At 38.4% G+C, this 23,044-nt stretch overlaps 1 protein-coding gene across 4 annotated transcripts in view; it reads right to left on the bottom strand.

The window, feature by feature from the left end:
• The window catches only part of SPOPL (speckle type BTB/POZ protein like), a 33,344-nt gene that overhangs the window by 4,277 nt on the left and 6,023 nt on the right, over positions 1-23,044 (bottom strand). Inside the window, exons 2-11 of one of the 4 annotated variants that reach the window (XM_086896909.1) lie at positions 16,014-16,058; positions 13,920-14,054; positions 13,622-13,743; positions 13,207-13,358; positions 9,542-9,669; positions 5,282-5,459; positions 5,131-5,186; positions 3,484-3,606; positions 2,119-2,261; positions 1,981-2,034 (exon numbers count right to left, since the gene is read on the bottom strand). In XM_086896909.1, the coding sequence (XP_086753035.1) occupies positions 1,981-2,034; positions 2,119-2,261; positions 3,484-3,606; positions 5,131-5,186; positions 5,282-5,459; positions 9,542-9,669; positions 13,207-13,358; positions 13,622-13,743; positions 13,920-13,997 (1,034 nt within the window). In that variant the 5' untranslated portion in view covers positions 13,998-14,054; positions 16,014-16,058. Of the gene's footprint in view, positions 1-1,875; positions 2,035-2,118; positions 2,262-3,483; positions 3,607-5,130; positions 5,187-5,281; positions 5,460-9,541; positions 9,670-13,206; positions 13,359-13,621; positions 13,744-13,919; positions 14,055-14,524; positions 14,831-16,013; positions 16,059-23,044 lie in introns of those variants that run through there. The other 3 variants (XM_086896908.1, XR_015289013.1, XM_086896907.1) reach the window with 3 other exon arrangements.

Here is a 23,044-nt window from a genome sequence, read left to right as displayed (position 1 = left end):
CGCTGCAGAAGGGCAGTCAAATATTGTGGAGCAGACTGGGGATGCCAGTGAAGGTGCCAACAGAGAGAAGCAGCAATTTGCAATTTGGGCACAGAAATATAATCAGATTTGGGACAAAAGGTACTTGTTCTGCCCTACACAGTACCAGCCAGACCTCAGCTAGAGAACTGTGTCAAAATAACCACCTTGAAATTGTTCAGGAGAAACAATAAAGAGAAAAACTAGAAGAAAATGAGGTCTAGTGCAGAGATTAAAAGCAAGGGAAGACACAATAATCTCATTACATAAAAGGGCATGCTCAATTTGGGGAGAGAGAAGGATGACAAGATGAATCAGCTGAAACTGCAGCAAAAACGATGTAGTTCATCTCCTAGAAAGAGCCATGAAGGCAGATTAGCTGACTGGCTCCAGACCCCTTGACTGGGAGTCTGCAGTCTCAGTACCAGTGGAGAACACTGAGAATATTCACTCTTTTTTCAGTGCAGATGATGGGCAACATTCAAAATAGCTTTCAATGGCCACTGTTGATTTTTAACTAACACAAAAGCAACAACAGATTTCACCAAATGGGTGTCACACTGACACCCAGGAGATTAAAAACAATATATTAGTCTATGTATGCATTTACTTTTGGGTGAAATAATATAGAAAAAAAGCAGAAAATTCATTTTGCACATGGAGAATATTATATTGGTTGTGTTGCATGTCACATAGATATAGGATAAATTTGTGATTTGGAACTAACATGCATCAGTCCCAGGTTCCCATTGCTCTGCATTTTCAAAAGCCTTTCGTGAGCACCCTCACACTGTTTCAGGAACATTATCAAGCATGAAGTTATCGGCTGACCTCTACACCACATGATCTCTAAAACACCTTTGGCAGATTTCTAATGCAAGTCTTTAATCTGCTGCTGCATGTTAGTGAAGGTAAGGGCCTTGAGAAACAATACCAAAGTTCAGACTCCTCAGTGCCTAGAGTCAGTAAATTAAGCCAGGCCCTCTCATATTATTTCCCTGAAGTACTGTAGACGTTTTAGCTGAAGCAAAGATGACCAGCATGTTAACTAGCAAACATTCAAGACAGAAGTCAGCTCAGGGACTTCCAAATCATTTGAGAAGAAATACATCAAGTAGTTACATAGTTATGATACTGAGATATGACTTATCTCTATTACTGGTATTTTACTATTTACCTTTCACCACCCACATCTTTTCCACATCATGCTCAATCATTATGCCTGTGGAGCCTTTTTTTTTTTCAAGGAGAAACAATAATTTAAACTAAGTGGTACAACACAGCCTTTAAGTTCTCTGGAGATTCTGATGGTAAGAAATAAGTGTTCTGCTGCCCTTACACTGTTTGAGCCTACCACCAGCTATTCTGCAGCTGGCTGTCTTCCACTCTGTGATTCACTTGAGCTGCTGCAATCAGTGCCAGAGCCTGAGCCACACAGTCTCACCCTATTTCCAATGTAGGCAGGAGCCCTTAGAGTCAGAGGGACCTGACTGACGAGTTGTGTGGCCTTCACAGCACTTGTGCTGGCATGTGGGAAGATGCACAAACCCATCCCCAAAGGCAAGACAGCAACTGCCCTCCTTTCTGCGGAGCTACTGCAGGCTCAGACTGACCCAAGCAAGTCTCAAAACCACACTGGGGTTATCACTCCTCCAGGCACAAACCTGGGTACTCATGGGAATGGTTTTTCTATAAATGCTGCTTCCATCATCTCACAGCACTCTGCCCCTGGGAGAGGGAATGAAAACCAGCTATTGTTAGGATCTCACACTGGAGAGCAGTTAACATTGCCTGTCATTTAAAGGGGGAGTCACAATCAGAACTGGGGTAGCATCTGCTGAATCCTACTTTACTTACAGTCAGTGACAGGCCTCAGTAGTGTGGAAATGAAGCAACAGTTCTTAAGATCTGCAGTCTACTTAGCAGTGTTTGTACAGAACATCGTGGGGCAGGGAAACTTACTTGCTATTCCAGTTTTTCCCATCTTTACACCCAAGTTGTCTAAGAACACTGCACCTGCAAGAGAGAAGTGTGCTAATATTGCAAAAGTACACCAAGTATAAACAGAAATATATTTAGAGTCTCATAAGTATTACTTGCCTGTTAATAAAGTCTATTGCTTGTGCTTTTAGCTGTTCAGCGCTGTGCAAATCTGCGAGGATAAGAATGTCAGCAACATTTTCTACCGAGAGGTTACTACAGAGTGCCTCCTCACACATCACCTTCAGCCGTTCCAGTGCATACTGGAGAGAGAGAAAAACTGCACTAATCATTCCTCAAACTCATTCCTTCTGTCCTCATCTCTACACTTCTTCAGAAACTTCCAGCCAGGCTTGGTGCCACCCAAGCTAAACATCAAACTGCTTCCCCACAGGTACTGCAAAGCACGATGTGCTGCATGAACACTTCTCAAAGGTAACAAATTACTTGACACAAATTACTTAAAGACCTTGCTGACAAAGTTTTTATCATAACAAAAAGTAACTCATGCAAAAGTTTGCATTTCACTTCAGCTTGGTGAGGAGGAGGAGCAAGGAACCAAATCAGCATTGAACAGGTTCACATCTCTAAGGGGATGAATTGTATCTCTAACTGATACAATAAATACATTGATTTAAACAAATTTAAATTTAGCCCAAACCCATCTCTGAATTTCCTTATTTCCCTCATACCTTTGATACAGCCTACAAGAAATTTGATGGAAAATAACTGCATTCCCATATTACATTCTGCATGAATAAACTATGCTTCTTTTTTGAAGGATGTCACAGTCTGAACAGGTTTCATTTTTATTTTCTGGTATTGCAGACAATCATATAACTCTACCTTATAACAGTCTCTACATTTATCAAATATGCCCTAAATCAAGGCCAGCATTCAAAAAAACCCTTAGTTGCTGAGCTGCCATAAATCCCTTAATTTTAAAAATCATAGTAAAAAAAGCATTTTGAAGAGCTACAATTTTAAGACTGGACAAGATCCAAACAAAGAAGAGATGAAAGATTAGAACTATTACATTTGCAGGGGAAGACAAGAAGATAAAAGTTCTAAAGTAGCAGTACTTTAGAAAAGTACTTTAGGAAAGCACAGTTAATTCAAGAACTTGGATAAATCTTCTTGAAGAAAACAAAGATCTAGTATACATTTTATTCAAAACCAATTTTCCAAATAATATTAATGGTCTCAAATTTCTAAAAAAAATTGATACTAATACCTGAAACACTTCTCTTTAAAAAAAAGATTTATCAGCCTTCTACTGCTAAAAAATGTCTATTCTTTCCTATCTCGCTTCATTTCTCATGCTTCTCAGGTTTTAAAAAAGTAAAATATATATCAAACATTCTAAATAAGATTAATAAATAAATAAATAAATAAGATCTAATAAAATCTAAATTAAGGTATTTTTTTTAATCACCATTCCCCAAGCAAACACCAGGTTTGGGAACTTTGGAGTCAATTACTTACTTTGTCTGCAGCTGCCAATAAATTGTCAGCCATTTTTTCAAGGTTTGGTGCTTTTCCTGTGTAAATGAATCTCATCATTTCTTTAAAAACTTCAGGGTCCACATCATTTATTTCTACACGATTCTAGTAAAGAAGAAAAAAAAGTCTTTAGAATTTAGCTACAATTTCAAAGTGAGTATTAAATATCATCTGCATGCATGCTACACGTTTTCATTCACCATACATCATAAAAAATCCTTACAAATTTAAGGTAACATTCAACAATGTTAAGCCGAAAGCAATCAAAAAAGCTCTCAGAAGTTAGGTAGAAATCAGCTGGAAATGCTCCAGCAATAAAAAGTAATTGCAATTTTTTCCCTAGAAATGCATAACTCTGGAGTCGATCACACAGACCCTACATAAAAATCAAGACAGTTTCAGGAATATTTAAAAATGTTTCCAACACAATGTGTTTGGAATATCAGAAGTCAGAGCAGCAGACAGAACAAATTGAGCCTTTCTTGGCTCAATTTAAACTGAGTCAACACAGCTCAGAATCCAAAAAGCAAACACGCAGAACTGACATCACACAGCTGAAGATTGCCCTAATACAACAGTGCCACTGCAAGCTTAACCAATCCTGTAACAGCACTCCCTGTAAGCAATTAATAAAGTAGGAAATGATGTCAAAGATGTAGAAGCAAACACCAGACTTTTGAATGGAAATGCCAGGCACAGGAGATGTACATGGTCTGGTTTCCTGTCAGTATTTAGGAGTAGGGCTGCACTGGAGATACACTGCTAACATGAAGGCAAAGACCTGGCATTACTCCAGCTGTGACATGCTTGGATTTCTTTCAGAACAGGAATCTCAGTAAAATGCTCCCAATGCTCCAATTCCACCTGGGACAGTTTCCAAACTGGAGAGGTGCTGGGAAGGAAAGTGACCCTCAGTTGCAGCACAGCACCATGTTCACCTGATGCGTTTGTGCACACAAGTGGCATCCTGCAGTTTGCAAGACCAAATGATGATCATCTATCATAGCCCTTTTGTGAGGTGATTAGTTCCTCACCTTTTCATGGATTCTGCCTATAACCAAACCATTTCGATAATTCTTCTTCAAGAAAGACAAAAACAGCTCCTCGCTGTGGGAGACATCAAGTGCATAAAAGCAGAAGCAGCACTCTGCTGATTAAGTAACCACCTGAACACTTACACAGGTCAAGTGCCTACAGAAGTGAATGAAAAGAAGTATTCCACTGCCTGAGGGCCTAATTCCAGTCCTAATTCACCTCTTGTTTCTTGGTTACCATAAAAAACACTTTAATGCTCTACAGCAAAGCCTGAGTCAAGTCAATCAGCTGATAGGGAGATACAAACTGAGGCACAAAGGGGGCAGAGATCACCAGGTCAATACACCAGTAGCTAATGTTTAAAAACATTATCTAGGGCAGATACAAGTACCTGAAAGAATCCAAATCCTCCAGCACCTCTCCACTCTTTCTACACAAATTCCCTCAGAACTCACCAGGAGAGGTTCCTCCTGCCTTCATGCACCATAAGAACCCTCATCCTCCTCAATCTCCTCTAGCTCAAGTTTTCTGCAATGTCTTCCTCTTTCACAAGGTACACAAGTATTTACACATAACATTTTCAGTGAAGCTTACCTTTTTGCTTTCCTCCATTTCATGTTCAAACATTGCATTAAAAACTGGAGATCGTGCTGTATCAAGAAAAGTAAATATTAAATAGAATCAAATTTTAAGCTTATAGCAATTTAAATAACAAAATAATAGCATATACAAAAGTAGAAAGTACCTGCAAGGACAGATTTATGAGCTTTGAATTCTTGTCCTCCTACATAAAAACTGCAATCTGTAAATCTTGTTGTTTCCCAGAGATTCCCTAAATCTTCTGCTAGTCGACATTCAGGTACCTTCAAAGTGTTTGTATTAGACTGTCCTGATATATTTACTGAGTCTTGGACCACGCTTACCTAACAGAAAATCACAGCAAGACAACTCCTTCATAACTGCATGCCAACAATAATTAAATCACAGTACCTATTGCTAGAATTCCAACAATTCCAAAGCAAAGCAAAAAACAGTAAATCTTCTGGCATTAGGCCAGAACCATAAACCAGTGCTTTACAGTTTACTTTTAAGCAATATAAAACAAATAGGTCTTACTTAGAGACTAATATTGTGTACTTATCCAACCAAAACAGAAAGAGAGAGCACAATACCACATGCCACCTAACAGAAATGCCAAAGTAAATAAGAACAGATACAGTTCTTGGAAAACTAGTGGGAACAAAAACAAGTTAATGCTATTTCAGAGTTGAATTAACAGGTCAACACACATCTGAGTAAAATATACACAATATAAAATTCTATACAGATCATCAGGATCACATGGTCACAGAGAAGTTTCAGAAGAACAATCCATATAATTTTTCAATAAGCTATCCCTTATTGTACTGACAGTTAAGTTTATATATAACCTGCAGTGTGACAATGCAAACTAAATGCACAAAAGAGCTCCTTCATTATTTCATTTTACTTAGTCCAGGAATCACATGTAATTGGTTTCCAAACAAGATTAAAAGCCATTACTTTCAAAATACAAGGTGTAGCAGGTAACTTCAATAATGAAATGCATGCTCACAAGATGTAACTTCTGTACAGAACCAGTTAAGAAAACTGAAACATGTGCATTTGAAGTGAATATTCTGCCATTATTCCCTATGTTTAAGTCTTTCATACAGGAACTGAACAAGACAGCAGCACTCCTTGCTGCTTTTTCAGTTACCTCCACGCACTAAATCCTTAGAATCGGTGTTAGTAAAACAGAAGAGTTAAGCGGGTTTTGCTTCTCTTGTGTGAGATCACAGACTTGAGAATAAAACCTTTGTAAGGAGCCATACTACAAGATCTTGATCACTCCATCTCCCAAATACAGAAAATTAAGATTAGATATTAAGAGAAAAAGCTGATTCTGTTAGGATCAGGGCTTTGGTTGATTGCAAAAGGCATCTGGAATAAATCTGGCATAAAGCAAAAACAGCACAGCTCAGTTTCACAGAAAGTTGGAGCACTGCAAGCCAAACTCCAGACCAGAAGAGGAGGAGGATGATCCAATTATGACAGCAGCTTGGGGATTTGAATCACTGCCTAATTCCCTGTATCATCTCATACCCCCTTGTGAATACAAGAAATTCCTTTATATTCTTTCACCTTAGAAAAAGAGAAGAAAGCCCAAGCACAGCAAAATTTCCCTTTCACTGTTAGACTGTACATTTATAACAACGAAAAAAAAATCTGTAGAGCTATTTTCCAGTTTTCATACACACAGTGATTTCAGGAGATATACATACATACAAAGGAAGTTTTAGTTTAGCCAAGCTCATCTTCTGTTGCCAGAGTTCTGCTTTTCCAGAGCCCTGACTCAAAGTTCATGGTCCCAGTTGTCCACAGAGCATCCTCCAGTTAGCTATAGTGCCTAGGGAAAGTCATCTACACATTCTTCATGTGCACTTAAACTGATCTCTGACCTTACCAAACTTCTGTTTTAGAATGGCTTCTGATATGTATTGAGAGATGTGCAACACAGCAATTTCCTACATATTTTTAAGATGTAACCCAAGCAAAGTTTTAATTTAAAACTCCCCCGCCCCAGTGACCTGGCATGTACTGTCCTTTAAAGATTCTAAATACAAAACGATTACAGGGGTCTGATACTTTATAGCTCACTTGTCCAACAGGCATGCCTTCAATCAAGTGCATCCTCTTGTTATTTATAATTTATTTTAATAAAGCTGAAATCAAATCAAGTTAATTCCATACAACTATTGAAAACTTGTCAACTTAAACAAGTTCTGTGTGATGACCCTTAACACGGATAATGCTCATGATTTTTTTGATTTTGAATCTGTGGTAATCCAATGGTAAGGGTGATATAAATGACTCTTTTGACTACTAAGGCAGGTATGAGATGTATGAAAGCAGAGAATATGCAATTCCATTAGCAAATGGAACACCTGCAAGGCTTTAGTACTTTTAAGATTATATGGAAAGGGAGAATTCAGTCAAACAGATCAGCGTGCCCAAAACACTGAGGTTGTATTTAATCACTAGTTGTTGCTGGCAGCACCAGACTTTACAAAGTATTAAACTTAAGAGTCCTTCAGGTCCAATCCAAGGGCATATCCAGCTGTTCTTTAGAATCTTTGGCAATGCAGAATAAGTATCTTTGTTCCCAAAGACAACCAAATAATCTTCTTGCAAGCCAAGGGGAAGAAGGGCCAACCAACAGTGAGTAATCAGTGACCTTCACTAAATACCTGCATCTGACAAGTGTTATCAAGCCAAGTGCAATATGCTGAAGAAGTGGTAAGTCAGTTTTCCAAACAGGAAACGAGTAGGAAGGCAAAAATGGAAATTAGAGCTTAAAAGTGAAGTTATAAAAGGACATAAACTTCAGGCTTGTCTTTAGTTCAGGTCCTTCAAACAACACCTGTCATTTCTAAGGACAGCTGAAGAGCTGGTATCACACATCCAAAGAAAGAAATTCTTAAAATATTTGGGTTTCCAAGTTTTTCCTTCACCCTGAAACAAGCCAGAAGTTATTTTAACATGCTCACTGTGAACAACTAAACATTTTACTTCCTTCCACATTTAAGATCAGGGTAGGTCCAACACTTCACAAAAGCCACTCACATGAAAGCACCAAGACATTTTGTAGGGAAACACTGCTAAATTCAGTGATTAGCATTAGAATTTAAATAACAGCATTTATCTGTGGAAATTCAGTATTTCTTCTACTTATATTTTTTAAACAAACCTAATCTCTAAAATTAGAGAGTGATCTATTCTAAAACCAAATGCTACTTTTAAACACTGTTCATTTACATCAAAGTGTTCATTAGGAGGACAACTTAAGAAGAAAAAATACTCAAAAGTATCTTTACAGTACCATAAAACACTTGTTATATCTGCTTTTATCACCCAAATATTTGTATTCATAACAAATTTATCATGCAGCTAATTTAACTTGTCTAAGTGAAAATAAGATGCACTATATTTGCAGTATCTAGTCTCAAGGGCCACATTTCAATTATTCTTCCTACCCAGCATAATGACATATAATTAAATTGTAATCTTGCCAAGACAATTTTACACATTTCCTGTAAATACACAGATCAAAGCAAACTTATTAGCAGTTAGAGCATCTATCATCCTCCTAAGTCACTAATCACTTTATGGCAGCCCAGATAACCAGCCAATGTATATTCAACATACACTCCACTTACACTGCTACTTTCTCTGCTTTCCATTTTTAATACTGAGTAAGCTTTATACTGAAATTTAATATGAAAATTTAGGTTATGAACATAAATGATATTATAGAAGAAGGGAGCCACAATGCACCATGAAGTTAAATTTATACCACAGCTCTCAGTATTAATTTTCAGTATAAAGCATGTCTTTTAGAAGATATTTGCACTTGCTCAGGAAACAAAATGAAACAATTAGTCAAAAAATAAACTGTTTAATTTACTGGAAAGATCTGTTCATTGGTTAAAGCCATATCAATATAGGTTTAATATTAATATAGTAGATATTAAAGAAATACAGATTCTGACAATCAGTTGAGTTTTCTTTTATAATGTGAACCAGTATATGAACATTCCCTTCTGCTTATCCAGTGAAAACCAATCTTCTAATTCCAAACACAAGTTCTTTAAATACAAGTGACGAGTAAAACAGCATTTCTGTAAACAGCACACACCAGCTACCTCTGGCATAAATAATTCTACAGTCAATTCTGATGTAACTGTGACAAATTCATGGAGAAGTCCAGCAGTTTTCAAGTGATCAATTCAATATTCTACACTTCAGTGTACAAGCACAGAAAGAACAATATGCAATGCAGACAAAGCAATGTATATTTTACCAAGCTTACAGTTTTCAGAAGACAATTTTAGAGTATGTTACTGTTAAAATCAATATAAATCTCTATTTATTAGAGCAGGAAACATTTTATTTAAAATTTTATTACTTAAAAACTAATACCCACCTCACAAAATAATGTAAGCTTGTCATCTGGTAGAAGACCATTAGCTTCATCTAGTAAAAAATCTCTTCGGATAAATTTCTTAAACCCCCAGTCCTTGCCTTGTACAAATCGATATGCTCTTTGGCTTTCTGATAAAAAATTGTGTACAAATACAGCAAGTTAAAGGAAAATAAGAACAAATAACACCTAATTTCACATCAAGACTAAGTGCTAATAAAAAAAATTAATTGGTTCCACACATTTGGGTGACGTGTCACATTTCTAGAAAACACAGAACTGATTAAAACCTTTTTAATATTGTAATAGTGTTATTTTATAAAACACTTGCTAGAACTTCGCGGAGCACAATTTGTAATTCAAACCCTATCATCTCCTTACATCTCTCAGGCACCATCCAGCACAAAGAGTTTCTCAGTGTGTTTAAGAATGCCAATGTGTCAAAACAGGAATTGTTCAGAGGGAAGCACCATTACAATGAATTTGTCACCACAAACCCATCCTGACAACGCTCTGCAGTTGTCATAACAATCTGGTTTGACTTCTTCCAAAACGGAAAATCTTGTTTCACAAGTTGAAATTAGTTTGAAATACAGTAAAAGCATTAAAATAGAAAAACAGAAATGAAACCTTTCAAATACTAAACTTTTTTTGGTCATAAAAGATATTAATTATATTTACCTTTTGGCCCTAGTTATGAGAAGTATTTTTTTAATCGATCAGATTTGCTGTGACCAACTTTTTTTTCCTAATGTTCACAGCCAAAAAAGAATTCCCACAGTCATCTCAGTGCAAACACATGTAAATTCAGTAAGATCACACATTTTACATGGTTGGTTGACTGAAAAGTGACCACTTGCTGCCCAAATTAAACCACAGGAAAGAGCACCATATACTTTAAGTAAAATACGGGAAAGAGGTTATTTGGGCTTGGATTTGAGAATCTAAGTAGACTAAAACACATTCAGAATTAAATTTAGGAAGATTGTTCAAAATGAAGACAGTAAGAATAAGAGCACAGGGGGAAGTGAGGAAGGATCTTATGAAGAGTTCTTTAAGAAAGAACTTTTCTTTCATTCCAAAAAAAAAGTTGGGCAAAAAACACATCACCATCTCATTTGCTGTTTGCAGAGATGCTTCAGCCTTCCAGAGAGCACTTTAGAAGTTTAAGTCAGAAATTTGTAATAAAAGCAAAGTGTTTTTCATGACAGAATCTGTTAAAATATCATTCCTTCTACAGCCTCCAAAATAAAGCCATCAGCAAAGCCAGACTTCCCTACACTATTGACCTTGGCAGCACCACTGGAACACGCTTGAGCATGTACCACAGAAAACACACACGTGTCACACGCTGCCCTCACCTCCAAGAGCTAGAAAAATTACATGCAGAACAGTTCTTCACTAGGATTATATCAAGCAAAATACTCTGTAGAGATTTTCACTGCATTTTCAGAATACACTGAAGAGCACCCAGGAGCTGACACTGCAGGAGGTGTGAGGTCTCTGTCCCTGTTCCCTCACCACACTCCTGTATCAACAACCCCTTGCCCATGCAGAGCACAGCAGCAGAGGGAAATGCATTCACTGAAGTGCAGTGTGGGCTTTGAGGGCAGCAGAACAAACACACAGCACCATTCACATCTGAAAATCTATATACCAAGGAAGAAAATCACATTTAAAAAAATATTGTCTAGCTTTTTCAGCATCTGGATTAGCACTTTCACCAACTTTTAAGCTCATTACATTGAATTAAAAAAAAAAAAAATCAGAAAATAAGGTTCCCAAAAGCATTCAAAAATTTCTTCTCTAGATTCAGCCCAATTCTTTATTCTGCAGACTTAGATTTTAGTCTTAGCAGCAACAACCAGTGTTAACCCCCAAAATTAAGAACCAAAATTGAGCAGCACAAGAATGCAAATGTATTTTTCTTCTAATAAAGTAAAAATGTTAGTTCACTATATGTTTCATACACAGCTTCATCCCTTGAAGCCGCAGCCTATGCATGAATTATCAATTTAGAAGGGACATTGGAAGTGGGGAATCATTTTCCTGTCTCAGTAAATACACAGCATCTACAGAAGCAGATGGCAAATGGCTGGAGAGTCCAAGAGATAAGACTTCTGTTGGTAATTTCCCAAAGTGAAAAGATATTTGTAACTCCTGTGGTGCCAAACACAGCACAGCTACAATTGCAGAAGCTGAAGACACAGCCACTGATAGGATTTTCAGCACTGTAGTGAAATGATGAACCAGCAGAGCTGATGGGACAGGATTTGGGTGTTTGCTACAGATCTACTGGTCAGGAACAAACAGGTCACTGGAGATCAGGGTCCTGAGGGACAACAAATCAACAAGAACCCACAATGAACCCCTAAGGTGAAAAAGGGCCAGCAGGACCTGGCTAAAGACTAAAATACATTGCCCAGATAAGCTGTGGAGTGTCCATCCTTGGAGACCTCAAAGCACCACAAGTCCCAAGCAAACTGCTCAGGCTGACTGTGCTTTCAGCAGGGGGCTGGGGCCAGCCAGCCTCCAGAGCTCCTGTGCAAACTCAACAATTCTGTGCTTCTTTAATTATCTCTAAATAGTTTTTGATGCAGTTTCACATTTTATTACAAATACCATTGCACTCCTGGACTGTGTCAAGTCCAAATGTATACATTCTCCAATTGATTACAGCTTTGCTCATATAAGCTCCAAAAGCAGGAAGTCTGCAGGGACCGAAGAAACCATCACCATCAGTGTAAAAGGATTAGTGGAGTTAAACATGCATATGAAACATATATATTTAACTTCCTTAGCAAGAGCCCAATAATTTAATTTTTACATTTGAACCCGTTTCTGTGGATTTAATTTAGAGATTACAAGTGGGCCTAGGTACTTAAGGAAAAATAGCGTGACCTTTGGGTATAAACACTGCAGAACTACAGATGTTTGGTAAGAAATGCAGAACTTGCAACAAAACAGGACCTGAAACACCTCTTAAGTCCTGGAGTAGAAGAAAGGAAGAAAAACAGATATTCTTCATACACAGGACTTGCAGCAGAACAAATTCAGTGCAGATCAGCATTGAATTATTCATTTCCACAAGAATCCCAGTTTCTCAAAAAGCATTTCCAAGGAAGGTTGTGCTCACAAGTATGAAACTAAAAGCCTTCCATACATTTTTCATATCAACACAACAATTAAATCACCAGTTATTTCAAAGTCTTCTAATTCCTTAGGTACACAGTACAAGTTTTTAAACTGATTACAGTGTAGATCAGCTGAAATAGACCAAAATATTGTAAAGGATGCTTAAAAAAAACCAGCCAAGTCTGCTTATCCTATTTAACAATGGAAATCAAACACTTCCACTTTAGCTACAAACAAGAAAATATACCTCTGTTAACAGGAAACAAGAATAATCTGCAGAAAAACTAAGTGACAAGGACCTGGAGTGACAGCAGTTGGCAAAGTGCTGTAATTTATACTGCTCAGGATAGAATTAACATAGCTCAGTGATCAGAAACATGCAAAATATGAACAGGATTTTATAATTACGTTTATAAAAGGAAATTAAAAAAAGTTATTCTAAAGGTTTATCTCAATATTAAATTCTGTTCTCAACTGAAAAAAAATTACATTGCTGATGATGTTCTTACAAAACCACATTAATATTCCCTTACCCATTGCTTTTGTTTCTTCTCTTTTAGCATTCAGCAGGGAAAATTTGAATTTTGCTCTGACTTCACTTTTTGGACAACTGACTAAAAGCAAATACAATGACAAGTAGTCTTTGCTTTCATCATCTAATCCCTTTGGATTCACCCTCAGGCACCTGAAAATAATGAAGAAATCGTAATTTTTAAATGGCACCCAGAATAAATTCAGAAATACTTTTACAAGAGATAATAATAAATGCTTCTGAAATAAATGTTTCCTTTGTGATTCCTGACATGAAATTAGAACCAATCCATACCTACAGTAACCCTTCAAGAAGTGTCCAAGTTTTAATATTTATTTGTAATTTAACTTTATAACTGTTGTCAGCAAAATAACCCCAAAACAAAACCAAAGCATTTGCTCAAATAAAGACCTTACCACTTCATTTTGTCATTTGGCCCTGATGAAAATGTAGAACTCTTTAAAACTTCACCCATTTCTTCACGGCAGAAACTGAAGTTATTAATGGTCCACATGTATGAAAATTTTACTACTTTAACCTGAACAAAAGATCAGAAAATGTTAAGAAAATTTAACTTCCACATCAAGCATTAACCATGAGAACTACTTAGATTGTCAGTTATATTTTTTTCAACATGTCAATAACTTTAGGTCTTTTTTAGCAATTATTATGACACTAAGAGAAAATAAACCCATTGGTATTTATGTTTATTACCTGTGTGTAACACCAGCTTTCAGCCACAGGTCCACTGGACATCTCCCCAGGAGGAGGTGGGGTGGGAACCCTTGACATTGCCACTTATTGCAGGTTTATAGTATCAAGAGAGCAATCCAAGCTTCTGCAATTCTCCTAAAAAGAGGAATTCATACATTTTGTTCACACTTTTTAGGTGTGGGAAATACAAAAACTCTTATTACTGTGTTTATTAAATGATGCATCTGAAAATTAAACCTGAAAAGAGGACAATGGCTCTGCTGGGTGTCACACATTAACAACCACTGGTGCTCAAAACCTGCAGGCTGAGCCCTCACGCAATAATTTATAAAAATAAGCACCTCTGCATCACACACCACCACTAATGGTGCTAATGACAATATTTCAACACCCCCTTTGCAAATTACCACTTAGGCCACTCTAGAAGTGTTATAACTTTCTTCAGGCTCTCCTCCTTTGATTTGCAGAGTACCCGGAGCACTCGGTTATTAGTGCAATGCCTTGGTTTGCTCACCCATATAATTCACAAGAACACTCAGCCACCTGGGAGTAAAACAGGCTCACACAACCCTGAGATTTCTGAATGGAGGGTAAAAAAATCAAACCTGCGTTTCAAGCAGTATTTTCTTTCACAGATGCCTTCTATCTTTAACATGAACAGACACAGATGAAGAACTATAATCACCACACCACGTGCTCGTTCCCTCTTGAAGGACAAAGCCAGAAAACAGTTTCAGTCAACTCCCAACAACAAATAAAGTGTTTTTGTTATGAACTACCACCATCTATCAGAGCACTACAGTTGCTCCTGCCCATCAGGAACTGAGTCACTTGCCCGGATCCCTGACACCTGGCTCCACAGCAGTAATTGGGACTGGCTAATGAAAGAAGGTGGGCAGTGGGAGGGCAGCTCTGGGTTCCCGGCTGTCTCTCTTTTGAGGGAGGGCTTGCTGTCAGCTGCGGACGGATTCCCATCACAAGCACAGCCTCTCACTTAATCTGCTTCATTAAATTGCTAAAAAGTGAAATGAACCCTAATCAAACCAGAAAAAAATCAATTATTTCTGCCACAAAACATCTTCTCTCAGTACAGGAAGTTTCTTTAAACATATCCTGCTATCACTTAGAAGCAACCATCTTTCTGCAACAGTGATTGCTTCACTGTACAGCTCTTTTTAGCTGTGATAGAACAGCAGTAATTGTCTTCCTCAAAAGATGTGATTGCACATTACTAATCATGATGGAACTCTCCAGGGATGGAGCAAACCTTAGAAGGTTTTATGCAAACATTGGTAAAAGACACTGCAAGAGCACATACAGTTCAGTCATGATGTGAACAAATTCATTATTCCTACGGGAAGAATTCTGCTCTGTGAAATGCTATGATCCTTGCTGGATACTTTCTCCCTGCCTTTCTGGTGCTGCTTCTCACTCATGGTATGAAGCAGCCCTTCCACATCAAAGCCTGCTGACAGGTGATTGCTCTGAATCACACAAATATAAGACCTTGAAAAGAAAGCTAATTCTCAGTTTTTACCAGAGGAGGAAGCAGATGCTTTATAATCATATCCCTTAATGAATCTCTACCAACAGATCTGCTATGACAGGGTGAAAATAAAATACTGAGTAGGTCTCCTGTAAGATATTGATCCTTGAGACTCTGAAAACTAATCATAAATACAATTCAGCTGTCTTTAACAAATGAGTTTTCTCCAAATACAACTTATATTTGTGGCAACATTCAGTACTGCATTAGTACTTTACATAAACGAAAAACAAACATCATCCCTAAATTTAAGATAATCGAACTTGTTTGCTTCATATTTTTTTAAGCAGGAAACATATATTGTGCATATTGTGCTTACATAGTTTTTGCTTACATGTTTACAATTGGTTTTGATTCTCTGTACCACCCAGAGTAAAATTCCTGGGAAGGATACATATGAACTTTTGCTTTCATAAAGCAAACATTAGCACTTACATTACCACTATTTCTACAAGTACATCTTACTCAGTGGTGACAAGTGAGGCTGTGCCCCAAAAGCAACAGATTTTGACACAGAACCATATCCTGAAAGGGTTAGAACAGCTTACCTTTAGCCTTACTGAACCTGCTTGCCGCACCTCCACACTCCAAAGCTAAAAGCAAGAGGAAATAGAGCTCATTCCTTATTCTGTCATTTGCATGAGATGCACAGGACTGTCTCGTCTCTCATCTGCACCTCAATTCTTCAGTCCATTAGACCAGTCAGCTCCCAGTAACCATGAAGGAGCAGCAGATCTGAGCCAAATTTGCTCTGAAGGGGTTTCTAAATTGGAAAAGCCTGAAAATAACTGCTATACACAATCTCTTTTAAGAAAGTGTTTGGTGACCTTGGGCCAGCTACCAGTAGCTATCTGCCCACTCCCGTCTCACAGCTAAATCAGTTCGATTCACTGAGAATTTAACTCTAAGCAAAGGTAGTTATTTGCAATTATTTTCAGGACCATCTGTTGCCTTGTCTCTGTACCTGTTCTACCCACAGCATCTGTGCTTCAGAGGCTGCTTCCACCTGCTGCACTGCCTTTATTTAAGGAAGGCCTGATTTTACCTAAGTACATTTCTCAGGTCCTTCTGAATAGCCTCAGCTTTTTGTGAAGTTTCCCCTTTACAGCACTAGCACCAGACAACTGATTTTCATGACCTCCTAATACATCTCTGAGGAACAGATTTACACCCCACTTTTTTTGCATGAATTTACTAAGCCAACCACTTTTTTAGAATGGGAAAACTGGCAGAAAGCAGTAACTTTAAATCCTTCATACTGGGAGTAAGTCTGTGTTGAGGAGATGTCTGTACTTTTTAGTACGCTTGAACACACAATTTAAAAAAAACAAAGGCCCAACCAAGACAAACTGAATAATGGGAGAATGAATAAACAGAGCTTCTGATGCTCTGTTAACATGTACCAAAAGACAGGTAGAAGGATGGAAAGGGTTTAGCAGTACTGCAGATCTGCTGTTCACTTTACTTAACCAATTAATTGAGATTTCAGTGGGGTCATGGGGATATTTACCAGAGCTACATGGTGAGAGAGAACACCAGCTTTCAAGATGCTGTCCTGAAGGGTAGAGGTGTTTGGAGAGACTTTTGCAGTCCTCAGACTGACACCAGACCATGCTGAGTGGCCACCAATGGTCACCAGGGCAAAGTGGACCCTGCACAGGCAGCCTGAATGTGACAGCAGAGATGCAAACAACACCCTTTGTTCTACCACGCTCTGCCTGGGGAGGAGACTAAATACTACTCTGGAGAAATTGTTTATGAATCATTGATTAGCCACTGTCATCAGCTCTGACAAAATGGTTTTCCAAGTACCAACCCCTCATCATAGCCTATTAGACCAAATGGTTGGGAACAGAGAGAGCCGCAGTTCACAAAACCAGTCGGAGGACAATTGGGTGGAATTAAATCAGTGGAGTGCAGGAAGACAGGTCTGCTATCTGCAGGATGAAACAACTTAGAGGGACAGTTTTCATGCTAGAACCTGCATTTATTACTCTGCAGGCTCTCATGAACAAAGCAGCAGAAATGATGGAACATTATCAGACAATAGCTCCAAGAGTTTTCAGGCAATGCTGTGCCTGTCTGGACACAGCCCAACAAACCAGTCTGTGTGGCCATTCTGCCAGGCAGAAGTGTCTGACCATCAGGGCAAACATGCACTGGGAACAGGAAAACAAGCTTCAATAGATAGGGTGAAAGAAGTTTCTGGTTTTCAAAATGAAAATAAGATGTATTTTTAAAGGGTGTCAAGTTCCTTTGTTTGGGTTTTTTTTTCTAATGAAGTGATATACTGAATGTTGTACAGCAGTCAGTGCTGATTTAATTCAGTTTGTGTTTACTGTCTTCATTGAACACTTCTTTGTGTTCATTAAAAAAAAAATAATTAAAAATCAAAGGTTCTTTGCTTGTACTTCCAGACCCCAAACATGATGGACTTATCAGTTCTACTGGTCTGTTAAGGAAGGTACTGGTTTCACCTGATAATTGCTCTGCAAATAGACCAGATTCTGTTAAATTAGAATCTTTGAGGAGCTGATCCCACAGTGAGCAAGCAGGCAGAAACAACATGAAAAAAAGGAGATTTCTCAAAGATTATTTTATTTAGGAATTAAATGAAGTGCTCTCCTAGTCAAATACTTATGCTAAACTTAAAGCCATCTGAAATTGATTATTGTCAATTAATTACTTGTACACACAGTGTAAAGAAAGCACAGCCTAGCTTCCAAAAAATGTATTTTCTCAGATTTTCATCAAAAGTTGTATCAGATCTGCATTTTCCTAACTTTCAAGAAGATATCTTCAGATTCAAAGCGACCTCCTGCATCAATAACATGACTTTCAAAAATATTATCTCGTTTCCCCCTCTCTGAAATTGAGTATCAACATTATTCTAAACAAAGTTACTTTTCAACTTCTCTGAACTAGACAAGAGCACATTCCCAGTCTCTTACATCTTGTGCTGGAATTAGCTCAACTTTTTCAGTGAAAAAGTGACTAGCTCGTTAAGAAAGCACCACATACAAAGGAACATACAAAGGATTTTCTATGTCCCCAATAATAAAGCCACAAAACACTTCATAAACTTATTTGAGGAGCTGCCCTGCTAGGAGGATGCTGGTCCAGCTGTCTGTAGGAGCAGCTCAGTGCAACAACAGGTCCCAGGAGTTCTGCCAGGGCAGAGCAGGTGCACACCAGGTGCTGCACATTAACAGTGACCACAGCAGTGGTTTACCTCGGCACTTCACTGAGGGATTGCAGCCAGCACGTCCCTGCCAGGAATGGCTGAACAAACTCTTCTGCAGGGTACCAAACACACCCCAAAGTCAAATCCAGCCTGCCTGAACCCAACCCAAGGACAGCTCTCCAGGCAAACCAGTGACCCTGTCCTGCTTCCTTCAAGAATGAGAAGAAAAGCACATTGTGAACTCAGTGATCAGTTCCTGCTGAGCCTCTTCCTTCCAGCATCCCTTCTTCCCAGGGCTTGGGCCACCAGGATCAAAGTGGTTCTTTCCAGGGTCACACCAACAAACTCCAAGTGCATGCACTGCATATTGCACTCAGATGGTGACAGTCTTTTCCTGAGCTGGGCTCAACATTGCACGAAATGCAAAGTTGCTATGAATTAACTTTCTGTCCCCTCTCTGGAAATACTGATATTTCGTCACTGGTTGATACAAAGATCACTGTCTGAAGTCTGGTAAACAACATTGTGCTCCTCCAGCTTTTTATTCCTAGTAAATACAAAATTCAGAAACCAAATATAGTTTGTGAAACTTGAAGGGCTGGCTGTAATAAAAAGAAAAATCTGAAGTAAATCCTTCATTCAGTAAAATCAACTCCCAAAAAACCATTCAAAATAAACATGGTGTAGTTACAGATACTTATTTAATTTCCTCTCATTAAATGATAACCAGTGAATAAAGTATTACAGTGTCATATAATTAATACGTAAGTGCTATATATATAAAACTATCAATATTTGTTCTAGGATTCAGCTTCATTTTTCAAATTACAGAAAAGGCAAATTCTTGGGAAAAACACCATCTTGTCACTTCTTGGCTGAGAAAGAATACATTTATGAATATAAAAATCAAGGAAACAAACAAAGCCAATCAAAATAGTTACGTCTGAAGTGAAATACATTCTAAGGCTAAAGACAAAGTTATTTCTGCACTGCCCCTGGATCCAGCTGGATCACACAGTTCTAGGCAGCATCTGCTTATGAAGGCCTAAGAATGAAAAAAGCCATGTCCCTTTCTCATTGATCACAGAAGGATTTGTGTAACAGCCACCCACCACCCTGGGTCACACTAATTTGGTGGCATGAAATGCCTATGGCTTGAAATGTAATTTTTTTCTGTTTAAGACTTTGTCTTATAAGCCAATAAAGCTTAAATAAATTCCCATGATTTTCATTAGTAAGTAGAAAAAAAATGAACTTAGCAAAAAATAGGTTGTTTTCTTAATTAGGAGGATTTGCATCCCTTCACAATTGATCTTTTTGAAAGAATTGCTGTCATATTTTCTAAACAGCTAACTATTAAGCTAAGTTTCCTGTTGGATGATCCACAACATAATAACAGATGTCTAAAAGGTCTATTAAGCTCAGGCAGTTTTCCAATTTGTTCAGTTATTATCTCCTCTGAAAACATACTCAAGATATACCTACAAAAATTTAAATACAGTGTTTAGCATTTATTGACTTTAATCCCCATCCATCACTGCACCATTTGAGTGAACAGAATTACATATATCCATCACCTAAGATAGAAAACTTGTAAGTTAAGGAGGTATTATACTTTACATTATCTGTAGTACTTCTAACATGAAAAAAATCTCCTTTTGGGGCAAAAGAAGGGAACAGCAGTTGGGCTACACAAAGGAAACTCCTATGACACTGAAGAGGCAGCTTATATCAGTTAAAAAGTCTTGAGGGTTTTTAGAACATGATATTAAAAAATGCTTCTTAAAGTATATATGTTTGCTCTGGAACGACTAAATAGTAACCAAGTTTACACAAACTCAAGCTTCGGGGCTTTAATCAGAAGCTCTGGCTGCTCCTGTGTGCTTCAAGCTTAACATCTCACCTTTGCCATGCCACAGCTCTGCTGGAAGCCTGGCCCTGCCAGGAGACACAATCAGCAGCCACACCACAAGCCAATTCATGACTCTCTCCACACTTTTCCAGTGAGAAAAAAATACTACCATGGGCTGGGCCGTGACAGCTGAGGAACTCCATATACACCCTGTCACCCCTGCCCAGGGACAGTAAACTCTAGCAGAGAGAGGGCAGGCAGCTGGGGTCACAGACATCTCAAAATAGCTGCAACTTAGACTGCAGAATTTCAAAGCACATCCTTCCTCATGGTGGTTTTGGCAAAAAATCCCCAGCAAGGCGAAATCCAGCACAAGGGAAATGCCCAACTTTTCAGAAGGATGATGGTGTACCTATGACTGATGACAGCAGCTCAAAATTAGCAAGATAATACTATTAGTTGTAAAAACTGTAAAGTTGTGTACATGCTATTTTCAGGCTTTTCTCTAAATTTTCTTTCCTATCCTAAAGCTTTGAAAAACGAAGCTGAATTTTACCTCAGCTGTAAGAAAGCCCAAGTACTCATCAGAGCTGGAGCTGAAACTGTCTAGTTTACATCAGCCAAGCTCACTGATAAAAATCCCTCAGCATTAGCCTTGCATTATTGTTCTGTAATACAGGAAACACACTGTGCTCTGTATTAGATGTCCCAGACCATTCCCTACAGCAGTCATCTATGCATTTCCCTGGAGAAGAAATGAAATATTATTTCTTACAGCATTTTTCATTTTCATTGCCCAGTCTAGTTTTACAGGACCCAAAAGAGGGGTATTTCCACCACAATTCCTCTTGGGAAACTATTCTATTCAAATAATCTATTGCTGTCGGGTTTGTTTCCTGGTATACAGCCAAAGTGATCTTTTCCCCTCCTTAGTTTCACTCCATTACTCTTACTCCAACAAATCACTGGCATGTGAAAGTATATTAAATGAAGACATTTTTTCCCTAAATGCTTCAGTTACACACAATCAAGAGTTCACCAAATCGAAAATACTAATCTTAACTTTTTTCTTTGCACTTGGAACAGGATTTTGTATAAGCCAACAGAAAGTTAATTTCAATTGTAACAAAAAAAAATAAATCTTTCTCTAGCAGATTCAGAGCTAGTCTGGGATGGTTTGGGTTGTTTTGGCTTTCTTTAAAAATCTGTAAGATTTGTTAAAAGCACTGGCCTACACTCTCTGGAGACAGGCACTTTCATTTGCTGCAAAGGAGCTGTACAGGGCAGCAGAATGTTCTCCTCATTAACTTCTGCAGACTGGCATCACCTGCAAAGCTCACATGGCATTGGTACAACTGCTTTCAGCAGGCAAAAGCTCATACTCACAGATGCTGCCAGGAGGAGGTTGATCAGCCATTTGTTGCCCTGTTACCTCTCACGGCAAAGCAGTGGTCACATTTGTGCACACAGCTGCATCTTGGAGATCCTGAGTGTCACAGCTCATTCCAGACCTCCTCTGTGCCCAAGTGTCAGACTTTGTGCAAAAAACAACTGACGCTTTAAAGCTAGGAAATTGAGAAAAAAAGGCCTAAAACTCAATTCTGCCAGAGGATCAAACTGCATTTGATGCTAATTTGCCCCAACAGTCTTGAACTAATCCACAACAGCTGATTAGACACATCCTAGAAAAGACAGACAGGTCAAGAGGTAGAGCAACATACACACTTGCTTTGGTGAATATGAAGCAGTAATCTCTAAAAGCCATCAATACAGCAAAACTTGACATCTCAGGATTGGACTGCAGCTAAACTGGTTTAGACCCACAGAGATAAAGAAAATCCTATAAGTTCATAGAATATCTTGATTTGGAAGGATGATTGAGTCCAGCTCACAAACTAGTCCAACAGAAACTGGCATCTGAATTTCAAAGACAAGTAGACAACTTCTATCATTCTATTGTTTAAAAAACAACCAGGTACTGCTTTTCTTATACCTCGGGATTTAAGAACCATTCTGATATAATCTTTTTAAGATCATTTTTTCCACTACAAAAACAATCCAAAGCCTGGCAGTCTCCTGTAAGTTTCCCCACTTACACAGTCTTAGTTGCTCAAGACAGAAGAAAATTTCCCAAGTAAGTAGCAAGGCAAAGAGGCTGGCACAGGCCTGTCAGGGTGGCCTGGCTGTGGAGTAAATAGATTTGGTTTCATCTTGGGTGCTGTCAAACAAGGCAGACCAGAAGCAGATCTGAGTCTGCTGCTTTTTGCCTCCATCCGCAGGAGACACAACCCCGCTGTGAATCATCCCGACGAGGCCACCTCGCACACATGGAGCGGTGCCACCGCAGAAAAGCGCTCTCCCGGAGCGGAGAAACAAACAGCGGGGGAAAAAAGGCAATTTACTATCAGGAAATCAAGAAGTCAGCCAACATCAAGCACTGAGCCCTTCTTTACAAGTGACTCTGGAAACCTCTGAAGGCTCAGACACTGTAATTTATTAGTAACCCAGACTAACACTTGATGATGTTACTGCCATATATCTTT

The sequence above is a fragment of the Cyanistes caeruleus genome, chromosome 7 (assembly GCF_971803275.1).
Source record: "Cyanistes caeruleus chromosome 7, bCyaCae1.hap1.1, whole genome shotgun sequence".
Taxonomy (NCBI): domain Eukaryota; kingdom Metazoa; phylum Chordata; class Aves; order Passeriformes; family Paridae; genus Cyanistes; species Cyanistes caeruleus.
The sequence above is the reverse complement of the archived record's forward strand: the minus strand, read 5'-3'. Positions and strand labels throughout refer to the sequence as shown.